Consider the following 23,358-nt stretch of genomic DNA (forward strand, 5'->3'; position numbering starts at 1 on the left):
TAAAAAGCATACTTCCTTTGTTGTCGCAGTACATATCTGGGAAGAGGCACTCCCTTTCTCACCCAGGAAGAAATGCCAGTTCTAAGATGACATTTTTGCATTCTTCAATTTTTATAAGTACTTACATTGAAGATAATTTTAAAAAATAAATAATATGCTGTTTTATTAATCAGTGCACCTTTTTAGTCAGTCAAAATGTTTTTAATTAACTAAGCATATCCATTTATAAATTATATGCTGCAGCCTGATTTTTTGTTTAAAAAAATCTACTGCTAAAATATTTCTGCTCAAATAAATGTGTTAGTGCTGTCTCCAAAAAATGTTCAAGCTTGGTCTTCTGCTGACCTTCAGGGCAAGAAGGTTCCAAAACCTACGAGCAAGCATGTGCCTGCTCTTCAGATTTGAAGCATCAAGGACACGATGAAAAGGTTACTTTAGCTGGGCTATGAAGGAGGTGGTAGTCTTCACCACATGAATTTTACAAGCCACCATTAGCACCTGGAATTCTGCCCTGAAGGCATGTTGCTCAACTCAAAGGCCAGCCAGGCACAGAGCCATGGGCAGTTCCTGACACACAATTCTGTTTTACTGAACTGTCTGATGAGAGTCAAGCTGTCTTGAGAATTTTTCTATTGCAAAGTGGCATATAAATCTAAATCTAACTATGGAGTTCTTTTTGCAACTCTGGCTGCAATGTAGGTTTCCTTTTCTTTCAGCTGAGAGTTGGATGCTGAATCTTTGCTGGACAATGTTCCAGTGTAACATGAATTTCTACTCCCAGACTTAAACAAAAACATAACATTTCAGCTACATTCCAATTGTGGCTCTCGGCTTAAATCCACCCAACAAAGGAACTTTTAAAGCAGAAGAATATTCCACATGACAAAGGAAATTTAAAATTTTGGAAATGATGGGTGGGATAGCCAAACTGAGACATGTCTCACTGCAAACAAAATGCTCGTTATAACTGGACTGGCATTTGTGCCCCACACAAAGTAGACTCTGCTCTTTTAAATGATCATTGCCTTCGTAGGCATTAAGCTGTGGGCTGAATTTCCAAGGCTATTTTATGTTCAAAACTGAGACCTGTACCTGTGGCCATGCATCTGATTTTTTTTAATTAACTAGTACACAAGAGCAAACATTACCAGCCTTAGTTATCATGTTTCTTATTTCCATTCTTTAATTAATACAGAGATCTTGCACAAGACTGACATATAGCTACAAAAAATCTCTGTATAATTTTTTTAAGGCCTGTTACAAGTACTGTGATTACAATCTGCAAAGTAATCCCCGCATGTGTTGAGATCTTGACAGAGTAGCTCCTCTGAACTGTGTTGTTGAAATCCCAACTTGCCGTCAGCATGCAGCAGTTGATGGAAATAGGCACACTCATATTTTGGGGGCCTCGAGACATAAAGTAGCTCGGTTATGCTCGGGAGCAAAGAGAAATGGGGGTAAGGTGATAGAGACCTCTGAAAGATGTCACCACACATGACAAACTCCCCACCCCCAAAAAGGCACTAAAGAGCCTCCATACTAGTAGTGACTGCGGATGTATAAGAGGTTGCTTTTTCTGAACGAATTTTCTGTGGTAAAAGGAAATCAAAATTTAAATGTAAAAATAAGTATGGACTGGCACTGTGATGACAACATCATATGGACAGTGTAAAAACTTTTGCGTATGAATAGCACCAATTCCACAATAAAACCTCTGCCTGGAAGCACCCATTTTCTGGTTGCATTTCAGTGTGACCAAAAAACAAGACTAGGCAAAAAGCAGAAGAGGGGAGATAGATCCAATTTTCTGGGCCCAACCTTGTTCCTTTCTTGTTCTCCAGCCCATATCTTGCTCTTTCCTTACATGAAGAGGCAGTCCAGGCTGGGCCACCAGAGGAAAGAAGCCCCCCCCTTCTGTGTGACTTGGCCTGTGCTGATAAGAGACCCTGTAGAGATAAGGGCAGTACATCTCTGGATGCAGTACAGAGCTGTGCCTGCAATCTGAAGCCACCTGCACCAGGAGAATAACGTGAGTGAGAAGCAGCTCAGAGGACTCAGTGGAGGAATAGGAAGTGCAGACTGGTGTCAGTTGGAAATAATAATGGTAGTAGTAGTAGTACATAATTATGCAGCCACAAGAGTGGCTGTATACTATAGCCAGCATGGATTTTTCACATTCCGCAATGTTAAATTGAAAATACCACCATGCCATTCTGATGCTTCCCGTAAGCTCATTTCAAAACAAAACCTTACAAAACTTACGCTTGCTTAACAACCCTGTAAATTTTCATGACGATACACAAAAGAGTCAGAGAGAATAGAGTTCAAAGTCTAAAAAGAGAGGAAAAAAACCCAGACCCCTTTTGGACTTTTTTCTGTCAGAGTTCTCATAATTTGTTGAAATTAATTCAAAATCAGCCATGTTCACAGAGTACCTGTAATCCTGTTACTGACCTTGCCCCATACTCTGACCTTCATCTTCTGGAGTTTAAAAGTTTAAAAAATGCCTGGCTGATTTTTAATTAATTTAATAAATTGAACTGAATGATAATGTCGGGCATGCTCAGTAAGAACCAGCTGTCAGTATCCTAAATGCCAGACTTGCAGCTGCTGGGCTTGCTTGATCAGGGGGCCACACCCAGACCAGGTCTCCTGCTCCCCTGGTGCATTCACTATACCTGCCCAATTTCCCTGCTGTTTATAGCAGTATCTGTGGGCTATAGGTACACTCTTAAACAGCAAGGTTTTTTTTTTGTATTAGTGAATTAGTGAATTGAATGTAACATTGAATCTGAAGTCTCTTGTTACTATTACGATGATGGCTGCAAAACTGGATTGGGCAAGGAACTAGACTTGTCAGCTGACCCCTACGGAGTGAGAATTTTTGACAAAATGCTTGGAATTAGTGGTAATGGATAAATTGACAGAAGTAGTAATAAGGGAGGAAACATGAGGGGTTACAGATTTTGCTAATAGGTGGAACCACTTTCCAGAGTTTTGGAATACCGGCGTGGTAATGTAAGATTGGAAAGATTTTTGTTCCTATGAGCCTAACAGTGAAGTAATAGATGGACAGATTAGGTATGATAAGATCTCAGGAGATATGTCATGGATGGCGATATCAGTGCTTATGATATGTTATTGAGCTATACATGGATATGGTTTAATTTGTGTCTGTTTATGTTGTTTATGTAATAATTTTGGCTTGTTTACATATCACAAAATAAAAATGATCTTAATAATAGTAATAAAAACAAGTTGTGGAAGTTCCACTTCTTGGGCAAGTCACTTCCTGTCTCAGTTCCACCTCTTGGGCAAGTCACTTCCTGCCTCAGGGCCTCAGTCTTCAGTTAGATTAAAAGAGATGCCAATGATGTATACCCATGCATTATTAAAGTGCTTTCAAATCTACATGGGGGGGAGTGTTTAATCATGTCCCATTCTTAAATGTGACCCATCCAGGCTCAGACTTGCAGAGCACAAAGAGGATTGCCTGTACTGCAGTGCGAGCTTGACAGATCAGAGGCATTTCAGCTCCAAGATTCCAATCCTACTTCTTGAATGCAAGCTAGATTTGCCAGACAGAATTTTTTATTTTATTTATTATTACATTTATATGCCATCTTTCATCAAAGTGGTGTACTGTATGTTTGTTCCTCCCCCTTTTTATACTCACAACAACCTGTGAGGTGGCTTCATCTGAGAGACAGCTTGTTTTGTGGTTGCAGAAGCTCATAGTGGAGCGTATTATTTTAAAAGCACTAATCCAAACGTCGTTGTCACTTTTAATTATTATTAAATATTTATTTTTATTTATTACTTGATTTATATCCTGCCCTTCCTCCTAGCAGGAGCCCAGGGCGGCAAACAGAAGCGCTGAAAACACAACAAAACATCATAAAAACAGACCCTAAAATACACCAAAACAAAATAGCTTTTAAAATATTTTTTTTTAAAAAGCTTTAAAAACATTTAATTATGCATATAAGCCAACGTGGTCATTCTTATATTAGTCCGAATGACCTGAAATAGAAATGGCTATGAGATTTATTTATTTATTTATTTATTTATTTATTTTATTCAATTTCTATACCTCCCACAGCCAACGGCTCTCTGGGCGGTGTACAACATAAATATAAAAATACAGTAATATAATAAAATCACATAGTAAATACAAATATACCACAAAAATTCCCCAGAGCTATAAACATATTACACAATTTAAATTTAGAATACCAGAATGTGCTAAGTATGCTAAAATATGTTAAAATGCCTGGGAAAAGAGGAAGGTTTTAACCTGGCGCCGAAAGGATAACAATGTTGGCGCTAGGCGCACCTCGTCGGGGAGACTATTCCATAGTTCGGGGGCCACCACTGAGAAGGCCCCATTTCTTGTTGTCATCCTCCGGGCCTCTTTATTAGTCGGTACCCGGAGGAGGGCCTTCGATGTTGCACGCAGTGTACAGGTAGGTTCATATCGGGAGAGGCGTTCCACCAGGTATTGCGGACCCGCGCCGTGTAGGGCTTTATAGGTCAAAACCAACACTTTGAATCTTGCCCAGAAACGAATAGGCAACCAGTGCAAACGGGCCAGAACAGGTGTTATATGTTCTGATTGTTTGGTCCTTGTTAACAGTCGAGCCGCTGCGTTTTGCACTAGTTGCAGTTTCCGAACCGTCTTCAAAGGCAGCCCTACGTAAAGCGCATTGCAGTAGTCCAATCTTGAGGTTACCAGAGCATGGATAACTGAGGCGAGGTCGTCACTGCCCAGATAGGGACGTAGCTGGGCTACCAACCGAAGTTGGTAGAACGCACTTCGTGCCACCGAGGCTACCTGGGCCTCAAGTGACAATGAAGGATCTAAAAGAACTCCCAGACTACGAACCTGCTCCTTCAGGGGGAGTGTAACCCCGTCCAGAACAGGTTGAGTATCCACCATCTGATCAGAGAAGCCCCTCACTAACAGCATCTCAGTCTTGTCAGGATTGAGTCTCAGTTTATTAGCTCTCATCCAGTCCATTATCGCGGCCAGGCAATGGTTTAGTACATTGACAGCCTCACCTGAAGAAGATGAAAAGGAGAAGTAGAGTTGCGTGTCATCAGCATACTGATGACTACGCACTCCAAAACTCCTGATGACCGCCCCCAGCAGCTTCATGTAGATGTTAAAAAGCATGGAGGACAGAACTGACCCCTGCGGGACCCCATACTGGAGAACCCATGGAATCGAGCAATGCTCCCCAAGCACTACCTTCTGGAGCCGACCCACCAAGTAGGAGCGAAGCCACTGCCAAGTGGTACCTCCAACTCCCAACTCCATAAGTCTCTCCAGAAGGATACCATGGTCGATGGTATCAAAAGCCGCTGAGAGATCAAGGAGAATCAACAGAGTTACACTCCCCCCGTCCCTCTCCCGACATAGGTCATCATACAGGGCGACCAAGGCTGTCTCTGTACCAAAACCGGGCCTGAAACCGGATTGAAATGGATCTAGATAATCGGTTTCATCCAAGAGTGTTTGGAGCTGGCTAGCAACCACCCGCTCTGAGACCTTGCCCAGGAATGGAACATTCGCTACCGGCCTATAGTTATTCAAGTTTTCCGGGTCCAAGGAAGACTTCTTCAGAAGTGGTCTCACCGCCGCCTCTTTCAGGCAGCTGGGGACCACTCCCTCTCGTAAAGAGGCATTTATCACTTCCCTGGCCCAGCCGGCTGTTCCATTCCTGCTAGCTTTTACCAGCCAAGAGGGGCAAGGATCCAGTACAGAAGTGGTCGCACGCACCAGTCCAAGCACCTTGTCAACTTCCTCAAGCTGCACTCATTAGATGTCACTAATGAGCCCATGACGTGCAAGCAATGGGTGGGTGTACAGGAATACAGCTCAGGAGTGAATGGGTACATCTCTGCTGATCACTCCAGTATAATTTGCTTTGAAGAAAACAAATTTGTCTGGGTACTGTTAAATATCCCTCTTTAAAACAGAAAGCAAGTTTTGGAAAAGTTTAGCTTCCACTTTCCAGAGAGGGTATAGACAGCTTGGAATTGGTCGAGTTTGGTGTCCACACGCAGCACACATGGGCAGCTTCCCATTGTGCTGATGCCTGCCCGCCCTTGGGCCCCAAACACTAGGAAGGATTGGGCTCAAGCGGTTGAAACTCAGCTGCCATGCTGTTATTCTGTGCTCTGGATGCTGCATCAGTCCAGGGCATTGCTGAAGGATATAGTGAGGGCTACCATATTGTTGTGGCACTTCCATTCACACACAAAATGCCCTGGAGCATCCTCATAGAAACAACATGTTGTATTCAATGCAGTGTTAAGAAGATTGTTCTGTTGGCAGAACAGAACATTCTCCCACTATCCTCCCCCCACCCCTAAATCTGTTCTGGGGGTTCCTCCGACCCTCTGGAGCAGATTTGGGGATGGCACAGGGCACGCATGCTGGGGGGGGGACTTCTGTAACAAATTGTCCCCTCATCTTTTTTCCTTTCCCCCTTTTTGCCATCCTCACAATGACTTTGTGAGGTTGGCTAGACTGAAAGAGAGAATGAGTTTCCTGGCTGAGTGCATATTTGAGCCCAGTTGATATCTGACACTCTGACCACTGCACCACAATGAGACTGTCTATGTTTTCCTGCCCTTACCTCGTCCTGCATGTTCCAGTGCTCCTATCGACAGGGGATGGCCCTGTCTTTAACAGCTGAGTGGATCTCCAGTGCTCTGAGATGTGCTATGCCACCAAACATCGCTTGCTGTGGGGGCCAACAGGGAAGCGAGGGAGCTTTGTCTCTTTTGGCATTGCTTGTAGGTTGCCACTGTTAGAATCAGGGTGCTGGCCACAGCAGCAGCAGCAGCATTAAAATACCTTTTTATTTTATTTTATTTATTATTTAATTTATATCCCACCCTTCTTCCCTGCAGGAGCCCAGGGTGGCTTATTAACCACCTAAAACATTCCAAGCACTGTGCAGTTATTAAAACATAAAACACCCCCTCCCCACAGATACACAATCTAGTGGACATGATGCAAGCATTGAGGTAGCCACACCACCAGCTGATGGATGGAGCCAGGTTGAGCTATCCCTTGTAGGCTCCCAGTACCCCTAGGTCTCCTAGCTGGTGATGGAGACCAGCATGCAACCTCCCTTCAGGTTCTGAAGTCTCTGGGGCAACAGGCCACTGGATCTGAGTGGCCTTTCTGGCAGGGAATGGAGAGGAAGCAAGTTCCTTGCAGTTGCTCCTTCTCTATCTGACCAACAGGGCAATGCTGGTCTTTACCACGTTGCGATGTTCATCCTAGGAACAAGGAGTGCAACCTCCCAGTGGCCCTTCAACTCGGTGGACCTTTGGCACTCAATCCAGCAGGGACACTCCTGTATTTAAATAAATAAATAAATAAAAACATTAAAATATTTTTCCCAACCCTTATATTCCCTTCAGCTGTTTCCTCTTCCCATCCAGCAAAGTAAACTTGCCTGCATGTTACCTTATTTATTTATTTATTTATTACATTTTTACCCAGCCTTTCTTGTCATGACTGAAACCCAAGGTGGCTTACATACTGTTCCCAGGTGGTCTCTCATATAGCCTGGCAGAACATGGCCTTCGGTGGAGCTTTCAGAGGTGTTTCTTTCTGACATAGAAAGGTTTCTGGCAGAGTGGTTGGTGAGAAACTAGTGTTTTGACAACTTTGTCTGCAGAATGGAAGCTTTTTTGCTCCATGAAATATTGCAAGCTGAATAAATAAGATATGCCGTGAGGTTTTGTAGCATGGAGTTGGGGGGGGGGGGAGAGAGGGAGTGGGTGGTTTTGTTTAAAATACTCCGATTTACAGTCAGTTAACCTTTATGTTACCTAAATGAAAATTGTACAAACCTGAAATTTTCGCTGATCAGGTTGCCTAGGAACAGGCGGTTGGTTACCATAAGACAATGGATACACTGTTACTGATAGGGCTATTAGAAATAGAGCCAGTTAGCAGCATTATCCTACATTGTCAGCTCTGTCTCGTGTAATTACCTGTTTTGCACCTCCAAAGAACCGCCCACCTTTCCTTCCTCACTCCGGTGGCAAAGTTCACACGCAGACAGTGCTTCTCATATAGTGCTAAAAAGCAAAAGCAATCTCTGCAAGAAAAGAGATCCTTGAGATATTGGTGAATTTGGATGTTTTTGGCCAATGGTAAGAAGTCCAGGAGCATTTATCGTGTGTGTGCATATGCACAGTTGGGGCTCTGCCCCTGCACTATTTGCACTTTGCATGCCAACCCCTCCTCCAGGTCACCAAGGCACCTCCCTCTTTTCCTTCCCACAGGTTACCAAGGCACCTAGCCCCCTCCCCAAGTTGTAAAGGCACCTCCCCTTCCCCTTCCCCGGTTGCCAAGACCACCCTCCCCCCTGCTTGCTAAGGTGCCTTCCCCTCCCCCACTCTCCCCCATGCTCCTTTCTCCTCCCCACCTGGAGGAAAGAGACGCCTCGCAATAGCGATGCCAAGGCCTCCCTTGATGTGGCTCTGCAGTTGCCTTGGTTGCCGCCCATTGCTACCCATTTGCTCACCTTCCTTCCCCCCCCCAGCCTTGAGCCCAGAACAGCTGCACCTCTGCCTTCTTTCACCCACCCTGGCCTTGAGCCCAGCACGGCTGGGTCATGCTGTAGTTCAAAGTGCCACTGTCTGTGGCCAAGGAAACTGCAGCGTGACGTGTACAGGGCTTACAAAAATATTATATTAAAAAGTGAACTCAGGTGCTGTGTTATGAGGACTTTGTAGCCAAAATGGCATTACTGAGAAACCAGGGGGAGTTACCAGCATGTTCGTAGGAACCAGAGCTTGGAAAAGTTACTTTTTTGAACTACACTCCCATCAGGCCCAGCCAGCATGGCCACTGGATTGGGCTAATGGGAGCTGTAGTTCAAAAAAGTAACTTTTCCAAGCTCTGGTAGGAACCCAAGGCCGGCAGAAGCAGGAAAATATTTAGGGGGAAACCTTAAGGAGCAACAGCCCCTCCCCAAAAGCAGCCTAAGGAGGACTGAACAGGCCTAGTAGCCACAGAATGTTGAGTGTCTGCCTGTGTGAACACCATACATGGAAAATACCTACAAAGCATATTCTTCTCACACACACCCCAAAAAATCCTGGGACCCATAGCTTAACTGTCACAGGGCTACAATTCTCAGCACCCTTAAAAAACTTCAGTTCCCAGGATTCTTTTGGAGAAAAATGTGCTTTGAATCTATGGTTTGTATGTAGTCTATGTTGTTGGATCGGGGGGGGGGGTGGATGAAAAAGCATGGCTAACTGAGATCCTGAACAGGAGCACACCACACTGCAACAGTTGTTGCAGGTCTCACTTGTTTTCTTTGAAAGCGAACCCAGGGTGGGATTATGCAGATGAACAGGTGCAGGCATGCAGATTGAGGCTGGTTTCCTGTTCTGTGACTTGCATTGAATTGTATGGGACAAAGTAAACAGGCTGCAATCAGTGACAAAGTGTGTGTGTGGGGGTAAAACCTATCCATTGCCTCAGATGTTGAGGGGGAGCAAGTTTAGCCTCAGTCCAGTGTTGTCCCTGAGGGGGCTCCTCTACTTTCTCCCATATAATTAAATGGCTGCAATCCACTCTTTACAGGGGGAAGTAAAGCACATCTCTTAGGGAGCAAAACCTACCCACTTTCCCCTGATGAGTGGGTGGCCCCACTGACAGCAAATAACGAGTCCCCCCCCCCGGGCTCTCTGTAACATACTGGCACATACACACATCCTGTTCGTTGTTATGATGGGCACTAAATACATGCTATGTAATAAAGAAACCTTTGATGACCTTGAATATCTGATCCAGCAAGGCAGTTCCTTTGTTCTTTTTTGTCAGGATAATTAGGGATAGAACCTCTGTGTTCAGAGGTAGTCTACCTCTGAATGCTGGATGTCTGGGGGCAAGTAACAGGAGAGAGTTGTGGGATTCCTTCTTGGCCACTGGGGAAACAGAATGCTGGACAAGATTTTCCATTGGTCTGATCCAGCAGGCCTGCTCTTGTATTCTTATAGAGCTGAGGCATAAAGCACTAGCCACCTGCTTCATTTGAGTGGGGGCGTGCGTGTGTTTCATTGGTAGGGTGCTGATCTAACGCACTTCAAGGGCCCATCCCTCTGACCTTGCTTCCATTCTATGCGTTTGGCTGGGATACAGACCAGAATCGATCAACCTGTTGCATTAAGTTGCTCCTTGCTTAATAGGCCCACAATTGTGATCCTGATTATTATATATTCCATTGTGCCCAAGCAGAGAACAGAAGTAAGCAGGATCCTCACAGCTCTACCTGTCCCTTTTCAAGGAACAGTTCTAGTAGAATCTTTCAGCTGTTGAGAAGGGAGAATTGGCTCAGGACAGGTACAAACGGCCTTTCTTCCACCACAGAATGCCACCCTGCAAAACAAAGAACTTCTGCATCAAAGGATGAAGGTTGCAACCAGATGTGAATCCTAGCACCTTTCAGTTCAAATATTAGGGACTGGATGGGGAATGGGGTTGTTTATGCAGAAAATATTATGTTAAGCTTTGCACTTAATGTCCTTCAGGACAACATAGAAGGAACTAAAGGCAGTTATGTATTTCGGCCGTCTATTTGTTACTGGGGGTCAAAGTAGAAAATATGTGAAATGCATGATTAAATTTTGTATTTGTGTGCGGAGGGAGGGTGGGTAAATAGCAGCCCTGCTAGGGAAGGCAACACTCAGGATTGAGTCTGCTAGGAGGGGGCTTAGCTGCTCCCTTCCACTGTAACCCTAATGAAAAGCTCCCTTAAACTGTCTTATGTGGCGGCCCGAATCATTCCCCCTCCCTCATGCCTGCTGTGTAACAAACCAGAGACATGAAATGCAATCGTGCATTTCACATATTGCCTAATTTGGTCCCAAATGGCTAAGAGAAGAGGGGGAGTTAAATGAAAAGGCGGGGGGGGGGATTGAGACATTTTCCAATCTGTCTCTCTTCCACATGTGGTGGCAAGCCTGGGATTGTGCTCTCCAAATTTTCCAGTTTGCACCTAATTGCCTGCACGCTTCACTGCTCCTAGCCAATTCCCCTGGCTCACACTGAAACACCTTTACCTTCCCAGCATCCCACCAGGTACAGGCAACTAGAAACAGTTCTCACTTCAGCCTTGTGCCCTGCCATTTTCTCTTGGTCATGCTTGGCCTTACGCACTCTTCAAAGGTTATTAATAGCCAGAAATTTATAATGTGATGAAAATGGTATTAAGCTTCCAAAGGTAGCAGGAATAACCCTTTGTTGGTACATTGTACAGACTTCGCTCCTCTGCAGACATATTCTTCCCATGCAAAATAAAACTGTTGTTAATATTTGCCTATAGGTGGTTACTACTTAATGGCTTGCAATAGGTTGTGTTGGCAAATTAGCCTTTGACGTCTCCTTAACAGCAAAGTATTTTGAAAGGAAGAACTAATCAATCAAAACAACACAAAGAGACAGTAGGATGTTGCTGCTGCCAGATATATGTGTGGGGAGATAAAGTAGCCTTGCTGGTGGTCTGCTGTGTTTTGCTTTATATGTCTACATGAGCACTCATGCTTCTGAGTACTTAAGCAGCAGAGCGCTCATCCAGCAAAGAATTCTAACTAACATAGTCCTCAAAGGTGTTGTTGTAGCACTTGTTTATTGATGTCACAGGTACTTTCAGCAAGAGTCTGTTGCCATCACCTTCCATATGGCATTAGAAATGAGAAACTTAATAGCAGTTGGACTTCTGCTACCAGGTGGAAATATGCCTGGCTCTTACACAACACAAGAGCAATAGCTGCATGTTTATTTTAAAAGGAAACAATCCTTACGATGCCCTAAAAGTCAGTGCAGCCTTCCTTCTGGGTTATAGCTTCTTAGCTGTTTGACCTAGGTTCGTGTTCTCTTTGCCTTAGCTGGGTTTTTACTATATGCGTTTGGAAGTTATATTACACATATTTACTCTTTGAAAATCACTTGACACTGCTGGCCTATTTTTAAAGTTCACATTTTACAGATGAGGAATGCTAAAAATAACTCCCCTCCCCCACAACTTAACCAGATCGGTTCAGCATTTGACATTTTACATGAATTCATTTGCATCTTATTTGTACATGTTTCTGCTTAATAGGTGGAATGTAAGAAAGCACAGCCTAAAGAAGTGATGTTTCCGCCAGGGACAAGAGGAAGGGCTCGTGGATTGCCATATACCATGGATGCTTTTATGCTGGGGATGGGAATGTTGGGTAAGTGTGCCATAGATGAGCAACTGGCAAGAATGTGTCTATATTTTCTTCACATATTCGAAAGCACGGAGGTGCCTAAACTTGTGCACAATAGATGACCAATGAGCAAGAATATATCTGTGTATTTTGTACCTATTCCAAGATTCAGAGGTTCAAAACTTGCCTGACTCATGCAAGGTACAACAGTGTGGTCAATGGAGGCTCAATCCTCCTTTCTGTGTTTAAAAGACAATCACATACACGTACATGCTCTGAAATACCAAAATTTTCATTTAAATGGATGTTTCCAACAGGCCTTTCTACTCACATTCACAAAATCAAAATTATGCTTAAAACATTCTTTTTCCTCCTCCTCTTCCCCCCCCACCCCAAGAGTTGAGTCACACATTTGTAAAGGTATCTTTGACAGTTCAGCATAGATAATTAAAAATCTTCATGGCTTTAAATGGCACAGAAGATGGAGGAAGCTCAGCGCGAAACGTAATAGCCTGGTTGTAGCAATAATTAGGAGTTCTAAGGAGAGAGGATGGTATTTGAGCCTAGACCATTGTGTCTAGAAAGTACTAATTAAATGGGATAAATGGTATTTAATGGTGAAACTCTATTTGCGTGGCAGGTCATCTTAGTTATAATTGGCTCTCATTTGTTTCTGCTTAGCTGTTCTTCCTATATTACCTGACAACTGTTTGATTTTAAACATATATTAAAAATTGGATGAGGGACATCTACCCAGCTGAGATGCTTATTCTTCACCGCTATCCCCCCTCCCAAAAAAATGTTCAGCTAATTCTCTTTTCCCCTCTTTGCTTCATATCATTGCAGGGGAGGTTGGTTCACTAGGGCAAATGAGGTGTTGCCCTACCAATCTCAGCCAGGCCCCACCTGCCTGCCTTTTGACTTATAAACAGTCCAGGAGGTAAGACTGTCTGTCAGCCTCCTCCACCTCCTTTGTCTCAAGGTTGCCCTTGTAGAACTCAGCAGGGAGGAGGATGGAAACAAATGGAGAATTAGTTGGCTCTGTCTGTCAGTGGCTCGGGCTGCACCTACTGTTGGCCTCGCTGTTTTCCACCCCAACAGTCCCAGGCTATGGTCTGAAGGCGCATGAGGCCAGCTCCCTGCTGAAGCTAAGCAGGGTCAGGTCTGGTCAGTGCCTGGATGGGAGACCGCCTGGGAACCATATGTAAGCCGCCTTGGGTTTCTATCATGAAAAGAAAGGTGGGGTATAAGTGTAATAAATAAATAAATAAATAATAAATAAATAAATAAACAGTCCCAATAGGCATTAGCCTCCACTGTATCATAAAGGTAGTGCTTGGCAAGTACTGCTGCCAGCCCCAGAAAGGGGCTCTAGCCAATCTTGGGCCTATCCTTCCACAACTGCTGGGAAATTACTGGTCCTTGATCACCTTATCCAAAAGACGCTTCCTTCCTTACAGTAGCCTTTTCCTCTGGATGTGTCTGTTCTGCCATTTCCAGTCCTTCCCACATGTGTGGTTAGTGTGGCTGTCTCCTTGTGAAAGAGTGGGATAAGCTTATCAACCTTCCAGACCAATTGCCCCTCTAGCATAGGTTTGGCAACCTTTGGCCCTCCAGATGTTGCTGAACCTACAGGTTCAGCAACAGCTGGAGGGCCAACAGTCCCCTACACCTAATCTAGCACATTATGACAAGCAGAGTCTTCTCATCATTGCTACCAGGAGATGCCAGGGACTGAGCCTCAGGTCTGCTACCGTGGAGAGGTTGTATCTCATTGTTTCATAGAGTTGGAGGGAGTCTTGTAGATCATCTAGTTCAACCCACAGCTCCAATGCAGGAAATGAAGAGTTTGAGCATCACCAGCAGATGGCTTTCCAACCTCTGCTTGAAAATCCCCACTGAGCTATTAGACTTTTGCCAAGCTCTGTTTCTTCCTGAAGAGCTACTGTGTACAGTAAACCCCTTGATATTAGATATCACTAGCAAAATGGCTACATTGTAGTCCTGCCCTTCAGATAATTGTTCAAAATATATGTTTTTTATTTATTTTAATTTTTATTTATTATTTGATTTATATCCCGCCTTTCCTCCCAGCAGGAGCCCAGGGCGGCAAACAGAAATGCTAAAAACACTTTAAAACATCATAAAAACAGACCTTAAAATACATTAAAACAAAACGTTAAAAACATTTTTTTAAAAGGGTTAAAACATATTATTAAAAAACCCACATATTAACAAGCAATTCTAACGCAGACGCAGACTGGGATAGGTCTCAGCTTATGTTTCCCACCCCTGATACTGGGAGATCACTTGCAAGTGTTACACACGCATCCTGTTCTTCCTATATAGCTAGCCCCACAGATCTCAGTTTGCCCATTTGAAATGTCATCTATTACAAAAGACATGATCTAGAATTTTCACAAGCAGCGATAAGGCTGAATTTGGTTTAATGGTCAAATTTGCACCACTGTTGAGGAAATATATGATCTAATCAATTATTTAAATTGCCCTTTTTCTTGCTGATTTTTTTCATTATCAGTTTAAATCACCTTAAATCAATCCACCCTCCAGGGAGCTGGGAAGGATGTTCAAAGCCAGGCTCACCAATGTTTATCAGAAAGAAGAGTTTAACCCTGAGGCATATTTATGATTCAGTTGCATTTGGGTTAGCTCTTGGATTATTTTACACATTAAAATGGAGTTGATTATGGGAGCTGCAGGCTGGCACCTCCTCGGTTGAAAGAAAGTGACATGTATGGGTTTTGGCAAACCGTCTCTTGCCACACAGGTGCCTGTTAGTGCCTGTAGAGTGCATGGATTCATTAAGAGATCCAAATTGGTTCTGTTCCACTGGTTTTTGCAGGGTGACTCCTAATGTGATCTTATTCGATTCTAAATCATCCTGACTTGCTTGGAATGAATGATTGATTCATGAAGAAGGCCAGATGCTTAACTATCTGCTCCAGTTCTTCTCTGGCCCCCTCTGCCCCCTTTCCGAGCTCTTGGTTGTTGTTGTAGTGGCATCATTACGAAGCAGCCAAGTTGCAGCAGATAAGTACTGAGCCTGTCTGGTCCATTACGTATACATATCCCTAGTTGCCTCCAACAAGTCAGCTTCAAGGTCGATGGCTGTCAGCGGATTCTCAGCGTGCAATCAAAATCTTCCATTCCTTGCCCGTCAGATGCACAGCAGTGAAATCCCACCCATGAACAGAAGAAGGGTGTCATTAACACATCAAGCAAAATTAGCATAGGGAGATTGTGATGTGGCCTGAAATGTAGCCAGGATCCCAAAGACCCGTTAGTTACAGAATTCCATTGCTAATTCTAGAAGAATGAAACAAAGGATTTTTATTTTTCATACCCTTGAAAGCCGTCTTCAAGTTTGGAGATCACCTTTCTCAGATGCTGGTGAGGGGTGGAGGCCATATAGTTTGGTCAGTTCTTAACCTGAAGTTGAATTTAAAATCAGATTCAGTTTCTGGGATTGCTTTTCCAGAAATAACCTTAGTGACCCATTCTGAGTGAGCGTTTTTCCTGCTCTGCTACTTTGGGAGTCATTCCGAAACCTAGACTGTTGACGCAAACATTGAGTTGGAAGTTGCCTTAGTAGGGTGGTGGAGGAACTTCGGTTAAAAGGATGGGGTTGGTACTCAGCAGCCCTGCTTGTGACCCACATGGGCGGTGGAAGATTGACATATAGCAGGGGTCGCCAACCTTTTTGGACCAGATGGCACATTTCAAATTTTGAGAAGGTGCCAGGGGCACCAGTCACAAAATGGCAGCCTTGGGGGCATGGCACAACACAAAATTAGAGAGTAGTCATGATGAAGCTTATCCTTTAATTGTATTTCCATATTAGAAAAGGCTTGACCTGTTGATTTTCTGCATGTCATACAGCTGTTAAAAGTACAAGAACCATATCTTCTCTCAGTGTCAACCCTAAACCAAAGACTAGACTGCCATCCTCTACCCACAAAGAGACTTATTTTTGAGCAGACATGAGCATGCCATTGTGCTCTAAGTTCTATACAGTGAATTCTGAATGAGTCCCTGGTCTTTAGCCCCTGCAAAGCAGGAGGCATGCCTAAGCCTCTTTGCAAAGTTTTCACATTTGCCTCTTGGGCGGGGAAGGGGATTCTTTAACATTTATTCACACTTACTGTGTAGTAGTATTTGCAGAAAATAATTTCTTGGCACTACCTGATCTCAGGTGAGCACAGGAAAGATGCATCCTGGTTGCTAGGGAAAAAAGAAGGACAAACTATGGAGATTCCAAGGACTAGGGAAAAAAGGCAGAAGCAGGAAAAGTGCATTAAAAACTGCAGCTCTTTATTTATTATTTATTTAAAATATTTCTATCCTGCCCTTCTACCCTGTAATAGGGCACTCAGGGCAGCTTACAAAAATAAAATCAAACACGTACGTAATAAAATTGTAAACAAAATCACAAAACATTAAAATACATAAATGTATTAGGACTGCAAGGATTCCTATTGCCTGGTGATGAAACAACTCACTTATCAGTCAGTCACAGCTCTGACTTCCCTCATTGGCCAATAACACTGACAGGCAGGAGCAGCCAGGCTGGCTAATTTTACGGAAATTGCTTAGAAGGGTATCTGCACATTTTGCTCCATAACTTTCTTTCTATGGATGCCAGAGACAGTTGTTGTTTTTAAAAAATGAAAGCTCAGGTTCTGGACTGCCTGGCAGGCATGCCAATGAAGGCCTTTGCGGGTGCCATAGAACCTGCAGGCAATGAACTGGCAACCTCCAACGTATAATATATAAAAGGAGGCTGCCTGAGCATTTGCTCAGTTGGGAGCTTCCCCCAGCTGGGTTTGATGGACTAGCCCTGGAGCCTTGTGCCAGTGCTTTGTTTCAGCAACTTGGATGAAGAATGGCAAAATACTTTCCATTTTCACAGAAGTCGCCCCCCCCCCGGGCAAAAAAACGTGGCGGAAGGAAGTCTGGGCCATTAAGATTTGAGTTAGTGCCTGAAGGATCTGGGCTCAGGTTCAGAGAGATCACAGTTGTACAAACATCGCATTCTGATCTATCAGCTGTCCATAGAAGACTGTTTTAGTACAGAATGGATGTAGCAGTGTGCAGGTGTGGATGTGCTTGCTTTTGAACAGTGTACTGTTGTTTAATCAGATGGGAAATGCATGAATGTTGACTTCCCACTACCCAGAGCCCTAACTTGTTGAAATGTCATCTGTGGAGGCTGTATATATTTATTTCTTAGATTTATACCCCACTTTTATTTCATCATAGAATCAAAGGTGGCATACATGTGGTTCCCAGGCAGTCAACTGTCCAGGCACTGAACAGACTTGCTTAGCTTCTGCAAGGTGGTGGCCTCATGTGCCTTCAGACCATAGCCTGGACCTGTGGGGCTGTAGTGCAACAAAAGAAAAGTTCACTTTAGTTAATCCCTCAAGAAGAGAAAACCCTAACTAGAGATGGAGGACTTTTTTTTCCCTTTGAGCAATGGACCCCCATCCCATTCTCAAGGCGGTTTTTTGAGTATGTGGCTTCTGATATGCCACCCCTTGTGGATCCAAAACTTTGTTTTCTTTCTTTTGTTGACCCCCAGGCAGCGGCAGACTACGTAGCTGTGATCATCTTTTAAAATGTTTTGCCTGGAGCTTCTAACTCACCAGTTCCCTTCCTTCCCAGGCTACAAAAAGTAAAATTTATATCTCCGGACCACTGAAATACTACCTGATGTGCACATCTTAATTCCAGGAAGTCTCTGACTGACTTTTTAATATTGCTGCAGGAGCCAGACTCATGGCTCTGCAATAGTGCACACGTTCAATCTAGCTGGGCAGCGTTCATGCATAAAAGAGGCTTGTGCCCTTCAAAGAAAGTCATTCTTGTAGTGGAAGATGCTCCTTAGGAAAGAGCGAAGGAAAGGAGACCTTAGCACAGGGACACCAAGAGTCTGATGCCTTCAGGTGCCATGAGAAGTCACCTCCGGCACCCACACCTGAGCTTTCAGTGTTATTTCCAGTTGACATTCTTGCAGAACAAGAAACAGAAAGGCGGCTTGGGCCAAGACAAAGGTGAGAGGTGGAGAAGGACAGAAATATTTCCCCTTCTTTGTCTTACTTCAGGCATATAGTTTACAGTATTAACATGGTGGGGAGGAGGGGGTGCTCAGGCATGTAAAGCAAATGTGGGAAACCTTTGGCCCTGTTGCTGAACTGCAACTCCCATCAGCCCCAGCAAGCATGGCTAGTGGCCAGGGATGATGGATGTTGTAGTTCAACAGCATCTGGAGGGCTGCAAGTACCACACACCTGATGTAAAGTATACTCTTGAGTTTCACTTAAAACACGTTTGAAGGGTGCACCTAAAAATGTTGCAAACCCAGTTTTGCTTCTGCACAATGCAAGAAATGACACCTGAGATTTCATTTTTGGAAGGTCACAAGACAGCGGGTTTTTCTTCCGAATAGATGGGTGGAAGTGGTGAGGTTTCACTAGCCTGGGAACTCAACCTGTTGCACATGAATCTCGGTGTTGCTGCAACCCCAAGGACAATTCAGCTGGTCATTTCCCCCAGCACAAAGGCTCCTCCCTGGGCAACCTTAAAGGGTGTGAACTATACCATCTTGTCATGAGGGTGGTGCAAATTTATGGTATCACATAAATTAAGCAGAATAGTGAAAGAATGGCTTTTGCATCCATCTCTACCACTGACCAAAGTCACCCTTATAATGGGTACAGTGGTCATGTGAATCGTGTATCAGCTATTATGACTCAAGATAAATTGTGTTTCCTTAGCAATTAAGGCTGTAGTCTTATGCACACATACTAGGGAATAATTCTCATTGAGATTAATGGGACTTTCTGCCAAGTAAACAGTGCATAGGCTCAGGCTGCAAGTCTTCCTACTCTGGGAATAAAGCTTGCAGCAAATTGAAAGGTAAACTAACTCAGCTGCTAAGTTTGAAAGGGTCTGAACATGTCAGGCTTCCGATCCTTGATTTCAAAATCGATACAAGCAAATTATTCTTTCCTTGACAAAACGGAGCTGGTGCTCTTGGCAGTGTAGCTGCATTCTTATCTGAAGGAGAAGGCAAATGGAGGGAAGAGTTGGTTTTCCGGAGCCAACTGTTGAATACTCACATTCACACTCAGAGCTCTGGCAGCCATTCACTTAGTAAAGTGTAAGGAAGCATCCAGCTGTGAAAAGCCTTCCTGGGAGGGTTGCCACAGGGGGGCAACATTAGAGCCAGGAAGTCTTTCCAAAGCTGCTTGTTCTCTCTCCCCTTGCCCCCATTGAGCAAGAGGCACAGCCTCTTGAAAGAGGTGGCAATGGGGTTGGGATAGCTTTTGAGCCTTGCAGCGCCCTTGCGCAGTGCTGAGAGAGCAGCAGACTTCTCCATACGAGCAGCCCAGAGTTATCCCGAGGCCACACTGGTCCACAACCCCACAGGGAAAGGCCAGTGTGAATCAGGCAGTGCAAGAACGCAGTCACCAGCACTTGTGACGAGATTGCTGGCTGCATCGGTGTGGCACTTGCACAGCCACTCATTCTTGCTAGGCAATTGTAGCCATCATGTTTTAATGCCTGTAAAGATGCTCCTCTCTGTGAGCAAGGGAGCAAGTGGGAGTTACTCTCGTCTCAGAAATGGATTCCTCACGCTATCCCCTTGGGCATCAAGCCAACATTTTGGGAACATAGTTCCCTCCTCCCCCTTTTTAATGCTAAGCAATCCGTAACTTTGGGACGCTTCCCAGCATTTTCCCCGAGTTTCCCTCGGGGTTGTTTTTCAGCTACTGCCGTATTATTAGTTACAAGGCCAGCTCCAGGTTTGAGGGGACCCTAGGCAAAATGACCCCTGGCCATCTTCTGTTGTGGGTGGTCCCCCCAGCAGGCTTACCTGTTGGCAGCAGTGGCAGGCATCAGCCATGGGCTGGAAGCTTCTATTTTAGTTTCCCACAATGCTCTATGTTGAGCTTGTTCTAGTGGGCAGTCTGAGAGGCTTCTTAAGAACCTGGGAAGATGCCTTATACTGAATCAGACCAGGGTCCATCTGGCTCAGTACAGTCTACACTGACTGGCAGTGGCCAAGGTTTCAGGCAGGAGACATTCCCAGCCCTTCCTAGAGATGCCAGGGATTTAACCTGGGAGCTTCTGTGTGCAAAGCAGACGTTCTGATTTCTTGCTCTCTTAGGGTTTAGCACTGCAAATGGCACAAGTCTCGTGTAAAACCTCACAGTAAACTTGTGTGGTATCACAAGACTCAGCATTTCAGTGGCGCTTGTGTTCTAGGGATTATTGCCAGCCGTGGTCACATGCCCACACTAGCCTAAAAATCTGCAGTGTTTCTATTTTGCCACAGCTGACTCTAGACCCTTTGCTGCAGACTGAAGAGCAGGGTTACCCCAGTGTTGCTGTCTCTGAGCAAAAGAGAAAGAGTGGGAAGAAGTTGTGTTGTGAAAAGCATGTTTGATTGTTGATTTAGGCCTCTACTTTTGTGGATAGGAAGTTCTCTCTTCAAGGGAGGTAATTGAGGCAAAGCCTTGATTTTTCAGTTTAGTGACAAGAGATAATTACTGCAAGATTGATCATTCGCCAGAAGTACTGAAGCAAATAAATTGCTCAGTACCCACTGCAAGGCGAGAATGGTGGCTAAATGGGAAATGGCGGATCGGCCGGCCTGCCCATAATTTGGCTTGATGAAGCATCCACATGGGCATGGTGTTAATGTGCTATTGATATTCAGCCAGCCAATTTCCCCCCGTGCGGATCAGGCTCTGACTCGTTAGAGCAGAGCTGGGCATCGCAGCGGCAAATGATGAGGAAAATTGAAGTAATGTTGTATTATAAATTTATGATTTCATCTGCCTGACCTCGAGAAATGTTCTGTGATGGGATATATGGATGAGAACCACTATCCAGTCAGCTGTATATTTTGTCTTTGTTGTTGGAAGTGATGCAGTTTCAAGGAGGTGGGGGAGCAGGGGGCTACAGGGGTGGGGGGAGAGTGGCACAGGTGTCCTTACTGTGTTTGGTAATCCTGGTTGATTGGTTTCAAACCTCTGGCTCTCTATTGCTTTGAAATCAAAGGAAGTTTTGTAGTCTGGCCTGCCGTTCTTCCTCTGATTACCTTCCCATCTAAAGGCTCATAACAGATGAAGTATTCCTGATCCCCTTTTCAGATAGGATCTGACATTCAGGGTCTGATTAACATCACATGCTCAACGTGTGAGGACCAAACCAGGCATTGGTTCTGTGACCCCTTTTAAGAAAGAAAAGCCACTTGTAGAGAGGTGATCAGGACCCAAGAACACTGATCCTCACCTGCTGTTTCCAGATTCTCACCATCACCACCGCCTGTGGCTTTCTGCTTCTGCAGAGTTCCAGATGTGTGTTGAGGGAAAACATGAGTTTTCCTCCACAGGAGGAAAAGGCACTTTGGATCAGCAAAAGAGTTAACACCCCCTGTCCTACCATTCCTCCAATCCAGATTTCCCCTCCAGAAGTGTATTTTCCTATCTGAAAAGGATGACATTACACATCTGCATGTAGCATCTAGTTTGGGCTTGGGTGCAATTCTTACAATTGCTTTGCCCATGTGGTTGCGTTGCCCTCCTCACACCAGTATATGTGCATATCACAAGTCCTAACTGGCTCTGCATATGTTGACAATGCCATAAAAAGTGACCTGGAGGACCCAGGCGTCCCGCTGAGCCATGACCTGTACACATTACAAACCCTTTGGAAGGCCAGTTTGACATCTGTACACTGGAAAAGTCAATCAGCATTAAGTTCAAACATGCTGAGAAATGACTGGGAGAATGTACCCTGAATGCGTTTCCCCTCCATGACAACCTTCACACAGGATCCAGCCCTGGAGAGTTGAGAGGAAGAGGAGCCATGCTGTATTCTGCAACATTTCACTTCTGAAAATAGGGATAGGCGTGCAGCACCCCACTTTTTACACCACGGATTGCTGCCTAAGGTGCCCCCTCTCCACCGCATTATAGCTGTGCTCCATCTGCTGTATTTACTGTACAATAATTTGTCCTGCATTGTTTTCAAAGCCAGAAGGCTCTTAGTTAGTTCTTTGTGTTAAAAGACACATTAGAAAAATATAATTGTCCTACAGTTATTTATCAAGGCTTGTAAAATGGCAGGCTATGTTCTATAAAGCTCTTTAACATTCAAGTACATGCACCTGCATTAGAGACAAGATGTAGCTGCATGCGAACAACTAAGAGATTTCATTCTAGAGAGCTTGTGGTGGGAGCTGAACCTTAGTGAATGCCAACTCTAAGAACTCACATTAATTAAAGTTTGACATGATATTTCACAAAGTAAAAAAAGGGACCTTGGCTAGAGACAGGTACCAAAAATCAGACGCTGACCCACATAAACAAGAGTGGTTGGAGCATATGCTGTCGATATGCATCCCACATTTGTACATTATATTTGCATGGGGATCACCTACAGGAGCAGTTTGGTGCTTGGGAAATTAAGCATGTGAATCTGCCCATGGACTGTTCTTAGAGTGCAACTTGGCTGTGCCATTCCTTTCCTTTGGCTATATGACTAATGACTATATTGTTCTGTGGTCCAGCCATTCCTTTTTGGAAACGAACGCCTCAAATTCAGGGTGACAAACTCATCACTCCATTGACCCCGAAGTGAGCCCATATTAAGGAGCAAAATAGTATCTGATTTTGAAATGGCACTTTGGTGTGGATTTTTCAGTCCTGGTGGGTGCTGGTGCCTTGGTCGGTAATGCGTTTATCAGTACTGTGTCATTATTCTAAGAGAAATGGTTTGCAAAACTTACCTCTGAATGACCCAATGAATTTCTGGCAGGATTACATTGTGAAATGCATGTTAAGGAGATAAGTGGGGCGTTTGCATGCATGTAAAGCTAGAGCGCCTTGTTTGGCCATCACTGTTTTGCTTTGCATGCTCAGATCCATCCCTTCATAATTAGTAATCAAAATTCATCCAAGCGTTTAATGTTCCACCTCTAAATGATGATTAATAGCAAACAATATGGACGTCTAAATCTCATCTGAAACAGGGGACATGCTATGTTGGCAAAATAATTGAGCATGTTGCACTGCAGTGCAATAGCTTTGT

The 23,358-nt window shown here is 44.3% G+C and overlaps 1 protein-coding gene across 31 annotated transcripts in view; it reads left to right on the forward strand.

The window, feature by feature from the left end:
• Positions 1-23,358, forward strand: part of MSI2 (musashi RNA binding protein 2) — a 600,705-nt gene that overhangs the window by 475,404 nt on the left and 101,943 nt on the right. For all 31 annotated transcript variants that reach the window (XR_009759877.1, XR_009759878.1, XM_061605200.1 and 28 more), the window contains one exon: positions 12,144-12,258. Coding sequence is in view for 29 of the 31 variants with exons in the window: in XM_061605200.1 (XP_061461184.1) it covers positions 12,144-12,258 (115 nt within the window). In the remaining 2 variants the exon portion in view is untranslated. The remainder of the gene's footprint in view (positions 1-12,143; positions 12,259-23,358) is intronic.

Source organism: Rhineura floridana, chromosome 21, assembly GCF_030035675.1.
Source record: "Rhineura floridana isolate rRhiFlo1 chromosome 21, rRhiFlo1.hap2, whole genome shotgun sequence".
Classification (NCBI taxonomy): domain Eukaryota; kingdom Metazoa; phylum Chordata; class Lepidosauria; order Squamata; family Rhineuridae; genus Rhineura; species Rhineura floridana.